Source organism: Montipora capricornis, chromosome 3 (assembly GCF_036669925.1).
Source record: "Montipora capricornis isolate CH-2021 chromosome 3, ASM3666992v2, whole genome shotgun sequence".
NCBI classification, from domain to species: Eukaryota; Metazoa; Cnidaria; class Anthozoa; order Scleractinia; family Acroporidae; genus Montipora; species Montipora capricornis.
In genome coordinates, this window is record NC_090885.1 from 7727175 (window position 1) to 7737174 (window position 10000).

The 10000-nt window shown below is 37.7% G+C and overlaps 1 protein-coding gene and 1 pseudogene across 2 annotated transcripts in view; one reads left to right on the top strand and one right to left on the bottom strand.

The window, feature by feature from the left end:
- LOC138042039 (transient receptor potential cation channel subfamily V member 4-like) overlaps positions 1–6851 on the bottom strand; it is an 18828-nt pseudogene extending 11977 nt beyond the window's left edge.
- A 74-nt stretch (positions 6852–6925) lies between these two features.
- The window catches only part of LOC138042057 (ferrochelatase, mitochondrial-like), a 14484-nt gene continuing 11409 nt past the window's right edge, over positions 6926–10000 (top strand). Inside the window, exons 1-3 of one of the 2 annotated variants that reach the window (XM_068887796.1) lie at positions 6926–6988; positions 7063–7201; positions 9450–9587. In XM_068887796.1, coding sequence (XP_068743897.1) covers positions 6949–6988; positions 7063–7201; positions 9450–9587 — 317 coding nt within the window. In that variant the 5' untranslated portion in view covers positions 6926–6948. The remainder of the gene's footprint in view (positions 6989–7062; positions 7202–9449; positions 9588–10000) is intronic. The other variant, XM_068887797.1, reaches the window with a different exon arrangement.

The following is a 10000-nucleotide window of genomic DNA, read 5'->3' on the forward strand; positions in this document are numbered from 1 at the left end:
TTGTTAACTTCACACTACTATCGGACATTGACAATAGAAAAGCGACAAGTGAGTCAGGTGCTGCTTACATTATTAACTAATTCATTTTCTATTTTTGGCTGAGTTGTCCATTGCTTTTTCTTCAGGCAACAAAGCTTTTCATTTTGCTCAAAACTAGTCGTCCGGTAAATTTCCTGGTCACCTGGGACGACTGCTAATTTTGAGGAGAGATTTATACTCTGGATTGTGATAAAGTTATGCAGCCTAAAGTTGAACAAATTGGGCCTGGTCAAAAGTGAAAATGTGCCGCTTACCAAAGAAACCAGTGCCCATAACTCTGCCATTTTGTTTTGATTAACATTCGGACCACAGGGTGCTGCAATGCATCCTAAAAAAAAAAGGGAAGATTCATTTACTAACAACATACAAAACTTTTACTATTTTTCGATAGTTTAAAACATGTTTAACACTCTCCGCCTGACAATTTTTGTTTCATTTCACAAGATAAAATATTTGCGTCCGACGTTTAGGGGCTTTAGAACGGCGAGCGAAAAAGGTCTCCCGCTCATATTTTATCTATTACTTAAAAGCAGTGGATTAATAGGCAATTTTCACGATGGTGCATTTGACTACAACTACCACAATTCAGTTTGTTTTTCTTTTCATATTTAAATTTTGTATTCCCAGTGGGATAAAAATAACAATAGCTCTAATTAACATGAGACAAGCGAAACCTGAAGGATTCTGGTACTTGTAGTCAAATGGCGTCATCATGCAAATGTCCTATTGATTAAATATTTTAAGTTTTGTAATAAATAATAATAAACAGTTGTCTCTACTAATCGCCATCGCAAAGTACCGCAACGACACAGATCAACGAGGTTGGACCGAAGGAGCTGTGCTGCTGGCTAGGCGCTCGGCCCCTGAACACGACCCATGTATGACCTCGGAGCACAGCACCACAGCCTGATGGAGTAGGCCGGGAGTCGATTTTGAGGAGGGGGGAAAACCGGAGTACACGGAGAAAAACCCTCGGAGTCAGATTGAGATCGACTGCAACTCAGCCCACATACAACCCGAGGCCAGAGTTGAACCTGGGTCACAGAGGTGGGAGGCATGGTTGATGACCACTAAACCACCCTGACTCCCCATAATCACCTTGTTTTTACTCTTTGCAATCAGATGCAAGCAAGACTTGCTCTTTCTGTCAAACTGCTCATTATACAACCACTTATCAGCCTTAGAGGACAGTATCTTTGGTGGATGTCCTGCTGTGTCACCATCCAGGATATGATAATAAAAGTGATAGTCAAGTGGGTCATCTGGGATGGTGCGCCAAGCTCCTTCAATACCGTCTTCTTCTTCATTAGTTTCATAGTTGTCTTTGCGTTTTGGGAGATGGGGCCAGTGAGGGTTGACCATCTGATCCAATACAGCAATTACAGTTTTCTAAAAAAAAAAAGGATTTTTCTATAATATTTGCTGAATCATGACTCCGAAAATGTGGATAAGTTAGTCAGTGGTTTTTGAGTTCTGTAAATGCTTATGCATACAATGATTACAAGTCAGATGAATTTCAGGACTTCTGCTATGGTTAATAATTTAAAATGATTGTTGTGGTTGCACCATAGTTAATGGAGGAGGAGCCAGGGGACCATTGACTAAGGCTGTGCTCAAGTCTTATTGACACTATGTGAGAAAAGACAGTTACGATAATGCAAGACTAATTATTGCTGAAAACTGGCGGAAATAGAAAATGAAGAATAAATTGCTGGTGCGATGGTGTCTTCAACAAAATAAGTCACATCATATGTACCTTCATTCTGGGATTCTGAATAATGGAATTGAAACTAAAGTAAGATGGCTGTGGGTTCTTTAGATTGCCTGGTCGCCAGGAGAACAGGCTTTGGACTCTAAATGGAACAAAATTGCAAAATAATTGGTTACACAGCAGATTGAAGTTTCAAGGCAAAATATACCTTTCACTGACATTACAATGGTGAAGTAATGAAAATTCACTTCAATTTTGATTAATGATAGTTCTGCCATTTCTGAAGCTGGTGTAATAATATTAATTTTATTATTCCACTATTACACCATTTTATCATGTTTGGTGAAGAGAATGCGAAAAGTTACTGAGACAGTAAGACACTGCAGTGTCCTGGTTTGACCAGTTTAGAACAGAGCAAGTACGGAAGGAATGGGAGTTTTTCAAAGAAAGAAATTGTTTTCAACATGATGCAAAGTCTGAGAATTTAGCTTGTCATCACTTTTCACTTGTTATTTCATTTATCCAATCAAATAAAGGACATTTGGCTGGTTTTTTTGCGGTTGTTTACTTCATTTGCACGCATCTTGATGGACAGCCTGATGATGCATTTTTTTGAAAACACTCTTACCAAATAAAATTTGGTTTTGGTCACCATACAACCGTTTGGACGTCCACCGCTCCATGTACACCGATGTGACCAGTATCACATAGCCATATCACATAACCATATCACAGACTCAAGTTTAAAGATCATCAAGACGGCCATTAACACCAGTTGGTTAATTTACAGCATACATGTACATCTTTGATATTGGTCAATTGACATCTGTCAAAAAATGGTATCTGCTGACCAGTATCACATGACCATATTGCAGGCTCAAGTTTAGAGCTTATCAAGGTCAGTTGTTGGCCCCTGACCAGGTACTGGATCCAAGCCTGACAAGCCAGGTTAACTTATTGTAAGAATAAATAACCTGGGAGCTCCGCTCTTAGATTTGGCTATTAAAATCTAATATATATTAGACAAATATATGGTGGCTCCACCCCTTTATCCCACTTCTTTGTTGGAGCTTGGTTTAAAGTACCTGTTAAACCAAGCTCCAACAAAGAAGTGGGATAAAGGGGTGGAGCCACCATATACAATGTATGTGTCTAATATTAGATTCAGGCCTTCTGATATTACGCGATGGTGCGATCAACACGTTTCTTAGAAATTCCTGCATAAATACGCCATTTTTAAGATGATTTATCTTGGAAAAAGGCTAAAAAACCTTTGCCACCTTCGATTTCGTAAACATTCGAAGTTCAAGGCTTTATTTTTCATGTCCGGGACCTGGTACGAGTCTCCTTCTATTGGTGCAACACAAACATGCCATTATATAAACACCACTGAAATGACACAGTTGCCTTCTCTTGTAGAAGAGATTTGTGAAAAATAAGCGAAGTTGTAAGTTTTTCGGCAAAATGTAGTTTCTTTCGTTGAAAACTGATAAAAACTTACTCATGGATAAGTTTGTTGTGAAAACGCTCGCTTTTTCTTCGACGAAGAAGGAAGTTCCCACATTCCGCCCGATCTGACAGCTCACAATCGAGCAAGAAAGTACCTCACGTACGCTTCACGTGGACGATGGACTGATGTTTTTCTCGTCGTGCAATATTAGGGCCTTTTATACGGGAGAAAATAAGCCGCGGCTTACTCTGGCCACGGTGTACAAAATACGCAAAACGAACTATTTATACGAATATATATTCCCAGGTCAATATAAGCCGCGGCTTGAAAAAGACGTGAACGTAGATTTTGTACCATTTATACGGGGTGAACATTCGAGTCTTCTGTAAGCCGCAGCCAGAGAAAGCCGCGGCTTATTTTCTCTCGTGTAAATGGGGGTATGGCGAGCACCTTGATCATTCATTTGGCGTGTTAGCTGTGTCCTTTCAACTTTTCAACTTTTATTTATCCCAACTAATGTCGATGGAGATACATAATTACTGTTCCTTTGTGTTCAAAATGTCTTTAGGGCAGCAAAAAAGTGTTTTTCTTAACCTGAAACCGTATAAAACAAGCTTAAAATTGCTGAGAAAAAAATCGCATAATTTACATTATTTATCGCATAATTGGCCTTTCTAATCGCACAATCTGCCCTGAAAAAATCGCATAATTTGCATTTTTTAATCGCACCCTATCAGAAGGCCTGTAGATTTAGCCAAGTTGAAGAGCGGAGCTCCCAGGTTATTTACTCTTACAATAAGTTAATTACGGTAGCTATTGTAACATTATACAAATGGAACAGATGCCAACATTGTACCTCACCAAGGATCAACCTGCTAGCCGGGACCTCTTTCAAGCTGGAAAGCCATGCATCACTGAAACCAAATGAACTATGCCACAATTTTCAAAAGGGCTCCTTTTTGTAATTGCTATTTTAGATTATTTTAACCATGTAATTTGTTGGGAACTGCATGTAAAATCACGAGGGGAACAATAGATATTGTAAAGATTTATGAGAAAGATTGAAAGAATGGCAGAAAGTTACATGTCAGTTACCATTAACCCCAATAAGTAAGTCGCATTACTATTCTAGCCACACCCTGTTGGCCGATATCTTATTTGGGCCCGACTAGCTTTTTTGACTGGAAGCATGTGATGGTTTACAGAGCTGCCATGTTGGACCCCTTCACTCGTTGTCAACCCCACTTGTGGCTATTTCTTTTCCTTTCCAGCCTTTCCTCTGATTCAAAACTCTGGACAGCCACCAAACATTTCTCAAAGTACAAATTAAAATACTGAGCCTTGAGCATACATTCTCTTGTAAAAGTAAACCTAACATATCCCAAATAAATTATGTCTTCAAATCAATTTACCTTTCATGCCACATCATTCGAATCAAATATGCTGCTACGTCATCATTATCTGCCATCAAGGCCAACTCCACAGGTAAAAGGGCTCTTTTCTTCTCAGGTCGTAGTTGAGCCTTTGTTTTCAATGCTAGTAATCCCGGACATTTCTTCACAAGTGTCTTGGTAACAAGCAAAAAATTTACCTCTGCTGCATAATGGAGCAAAGTTCTGTTGGTTTTGTCCTCTTCATCTCTAAATGTCTCGTATCTGTTGTCTTTGTTAAGTTCACTCTCCAGCAAGATCTCCAAAAATCTATTTATCTGAAAGGTGTGGAGGCAAATTCAGTAGAAATACGAGTTATGAGAAAAAGTTATTTTGTTACTGAATGAAATAGGTATTCCCATTCACATTTCAGCTTATGCAATTGCAAAAGAACTTGGATTATACATATAATACTGTATACTGATGCAGGGACTACCTTGATTAATAGTACTAGTAAAAGGGTACATCTTGATTCAAAATATTGTCACATATACCAGTTGCTCCAGGCTTGGTAGACGGTCTGAATTATCCTGATAATGCTCAGCCTTGGGCCATCTTTTTAACATCAGTAATGCGGGATCCTGAGTTGCTAATTCTCCATGGTCCTTGTATTTTTTAATGAGTCTGTCAACTCGCACTTCATCCACTGCCCTGTTCCAGGCAATTCCTTCGTCATGCTTTTTGCGAACCTATGCAATAATTATGCAAGTACATTCTCATTTGGCAAAAACAAGCAGAAATTTACATGTAGTACACTGTAACAGAATCCACGGTTGTCAATGGTATAATAATAAAATCTCAAGGCTGCACACAAAATACTCAGGAGCCCACCAAATTGAGTCTAATATTCCTGGATAAGTTGTTCCCATGGTTACAATTCCACATCCGAATGAATTGGCAAAGATTAAACTTTCATTTCAACCCACAAACAAAGCCATAGCATCCCTGTGAGCGACCTCAGGTGGCAACTTGTCCACTTGATCAGAACCAAAATCATTTTTGGAAGGTAGATTTCTTAGCAATGTTGGACAGTTGAACTTTGCAACTGGCTTTGTAACCCTGCCCACTCTAACAAATGGTCCAAGACAACAGTTTATCAATGACATATTTTTTTAAACATGTTTTTAAAGTTTGTCAACATGAAGAAGGCAAAATAACACCAAAATAAAAAGCTTCAAGTTTAATGTGTTGGCACCCTAGAAATGTCTTTGGTTCTTTAAAATGGCACATTTTTCGGCCTTAGTTTTATCCTTAATAACAAAAAGGCATAGGAATTTGGCACACACACAGGAATTTGGATTTTTCCTCCTCTCTTCAATTTCATTCATTTCTTGATTTTAATTGTTTATAATTCAACTATACAAATGAATAAAATCTTCTTTGACTTAATTTTTTGGAAGAAAAAGAATGTAAAAAGAATTTTCACTTATGCCAAACATCCAAGATCCAATATCTTTTTCCATTAATATACATGTATTGATGAATAAATTATTACTAATTTTCTCACCAAATTTGAATTATTTATTGTTATATAATTTAAATTTCACTTGGTAAATGTTGAGCCCAAAAATCCTGACAATACTATGAATTATTTGCCACTACATGTAGAATGCCATGGAATACAATAAATATATTTTGACAAAAATGAACTTAAGTACAAGAGGTATAGATATATATGTATATATTTAAGGAATTCACGAGGAGATTGGTTACCTTAACCCAAAACTCTGTGTCAAACTCATCTTCAACAATGTCACGGGCGTCGCTTTCTATATCAGGTGTTTCATTCTCTTTCTCCTCAGCGAGTTCTAATAACTCTTCCTCTTCTTTCTTCATAGCAAGGTAATCTGAGGACAAGAGGTTTGTTAGAAAGCTCGCCAACCAAGGCTCTGCTGTTCTCTTTCTGCTTGCAAAACACTACATTCCGACAACATACATACATACATACATAATCTTTATTTAACGTGGGAGAAACGCTTAGCTATAGCTATTTTGCAGGTTTTCCACAAATTAATATTAAGAAAGAAAGAAATATGTACATAAATGTAAGAATATAAAATATCATGCATGTAAAGTTACAAAACTTAAGTAATTATTCAATATTCCTCACTTGTTTATTAAATTCTAGACCTCCAGCTTTTAAACGCAATTCGTTTGGAACACTGTTCCATTGTTTTGCGGCGAAATATCTGAAGGAATTTAAGCCATGCTTTGTGGTATTACTTTTGGCAGTGATAGCATATTATATTGCCCACATATTATTTGCCAACACTCCTTACCAGTTTCCCTAGGTATTTTCTGCGTCGCGTGTTGGTAAAATGGCTGCTCGACTCCGTTCTAAAGTCATGGCAAATTACAGTGGGTATTCTATGTATACTATATCGGTTGAATGTCTCTTGAATTGTCTTCATTATTTTTTCCAAAAATTTCAGATGTCTCTCTCCAGTTTTCGTCACAAACTCGACAACTTTTATGGAGATGTTTCTTGTCACATGCAGGGAGATGCAGAAATATCGCTACCTCTTCTACAGCTTTGGCCAATGCGGTTGCTCAGCCAAAAATGTTTGATACGTAAGCAATCTATATAATTAAAAGTTATATTTTTAGTGGTTTCTATGCTCCGTGTACATTATGTTTGTTGTTGATTGACTTCGTCCCATACTTGCGTGAACTAATGTATTATACAAGCTTTAAAAGTTCCTCGTCATGATGTGTCAGCTTTTGAAAGCGACAAAAGTTTTTTTGGGGAAAACAAACAACTGTAATCACTTTGAGTGATTCAATCCTTCAAAGTTTGCCTTCTCTGTTGAAAATTAAAAGGCCCTTACATAACAATGAAGTCTTACGTAACTGCCGGTCTTCTCTTATCACATAAACACAACTATTTTACAATTGATCATAATGAGTCCTTTATTCAGGGTTTCTCCTTATTGTTCACTCTTTGAAAAGAGAGGTTTATTTTGAAATATTTGTACATGTACACGATTTATAGGAATTTGCATGTAGTGAAGAGGTACTATTGACAGAAATACAGTAGCTTCAAAACATTCCATAAGCAAGCATTGGGTTTGAAATGGTAAATTAAGCCAATGAGGTGTGAAAGGAATGATTTTTAAACTAAACTTTAATAAACTTTGGATATTTGGATACTTGGAAATTTTGCTGACAAGATTTCCGCACAGGTCCCTACTTCATTATGCATACGGTCCTTTGTTTCAAGGAAACAATAGCGATAACAGTAGACGTCCTTTGGGACTGTAGCGCTTTGTTTGTTCTTCTTAGAGGTTTTTTTTAAAGTCTATATGGACTTAACAACTGAAATACGGAAAATCGAACATTTTCAACTTAATTTTTGCACTTTTCCTGCAATTTTAGCCATTTGTCAATTTTGAAATAAGCGAAAGAAATGGATTTTCTAGAAATATTTGTACAAATACGGCTCAGATTCTCATATACAAAACAAACGGACCAAATAAAAGTTTGCAGAAATTGAGTACCTACCTTCTTTTTGCTCTTAAAATTGTCCTTCGCTTCGTTGTCAATTCACCAAAGCACTGCAAAGTGAGGGTTTGTTTTCTTTCCTTTATAATGTACGGCTCTTTTCGCCGAATCACGAGCAGTGCATAGAGAGGGCTCTTTATCGCACATTGTACAAATCAGCGATATGCTCAATGATGTTTCTGAATCCGCTTCCGCGGATGTTCCTGTACGAGGCATACTTTGTTTTACTCCCCACCATGTACTTTCAATGCGCTGCGTGTGGGCAAGCGTGTCTGGGTCAACGAAGTTTAGGCGATGGTTAACTGTGAGATGATGATAGCCCTCGTCTTGTAGGCAATTGTAAGCTTTCCACATGTCGCTCATCACGCGTGTGTTAATGTCGACTCAAAGATTTTACATTGCAATAAATCGTGCATAAAAAATTTCCCATATATGATGCCCCAATCACAAGGAGGTATACTCTTCCGTGTAGTGTTCTTTTAAGTGTGCAGCACGGGGGATGAAAAAACAAGCAATTCAGACATTCACATACATACTCGATTAACCTCCAAAAGAATTTTATTGGGCTCAACCTTAAGCCTAAAGGGTTACGGTTAGGATTATTAAGGGGTGACGTTGTTTCAAAAGAAGCAAAATCAGTGCATTTGTTGGTGGTCGGCACGGCACACATATATAATTACTTATCATTGTTATGTAAATTGTCGTCCAGAATTACAAAGAAATATCAATATAAAGGAGTGAAGAACCAACTTGACACAGTAGCTCAGTGTTCTAGAAGACGGACAATAAATACAGAGGTGAACAGAGGTACGGAGTTCAAAGCAGACTGCGAGATACTTAGAAAAGAGGACAGAAAAAGTCAAGCGGGATCTGGAATAGACAGACAGGACAAAGGAATCGAAAGTGGAAAGCTGGGACGAAAAGAAAGAGACACGTTGTGAGCAAAAAGGGCAAAGAAAAGAGAGAGGGTAAAAAAAAGAGGGAGGGAGCGAGAGAGAGAGAATGAGATCCACTTTTGATCATCACGTAAATACAAATTACCCATGTATATATTCGATTCCCTTGGGTATATGCATTTTTCTAGAAAACAATAGCGCGAATGAATAATTAATTTATTCTGCAAGTAGGGACCTGTACGGAAATCATTCCATTTTGCTTCCTGCAACAAATTTTTATCTTTTATAGTCACGCTTTGTGCAATCATACAGCTAATAGGCAAGATTTAGTGAGCCAATGAGAATGCCTAAAATGCAATGTGCGAGTTTGAGTGTTATTTTAATAACTTTTAACAATGCCACATTATTTTGTTTTGTCTTAGTTCAGCTGAAGTCAACATGAAACCAAAGACAGGTATCATGCTGTTGAACATGGGAGGGCCAGAGACGACAACTGAAGTTCACAGTTTTCTGTTTCGTCTCTTTTCTGATAGAGATCTTATGGTGTTGCCAGCCCAAAGGTTTGTACAAAAATTTCAAGAAAAAGGAAAGTACCCAAGGCATTTTTACAGTAAAGGTATCATAGAACTTTTGGAGCTATAACTTTGGAGGAATCTGAGAGAGATTTGTTCTCTTTAACACAACCGTAATAGCACCCCTTTCAGCCATCCTGATTCTGTTCAATGGCAATTGTTTTTATTTTTAACAGCCTTAACCCTTCCCCACTTGACAGTCAGACTTATGGATTTTACTGTGGCTAACGCCAGATGATTTTACTCACTGATTGGGGGTGCTTTAGGTTTGAATTGAGTTAAAGCCCTTCAGTGGCATTTCAAAAACTTCATTTCCTCAGCAAAAATTTGTAATTTGTTTGTAATTTCTTGATTGAGTATTATGGACCCTGCTCTTGGTGGGGCTCTACTTTAGGATTGAC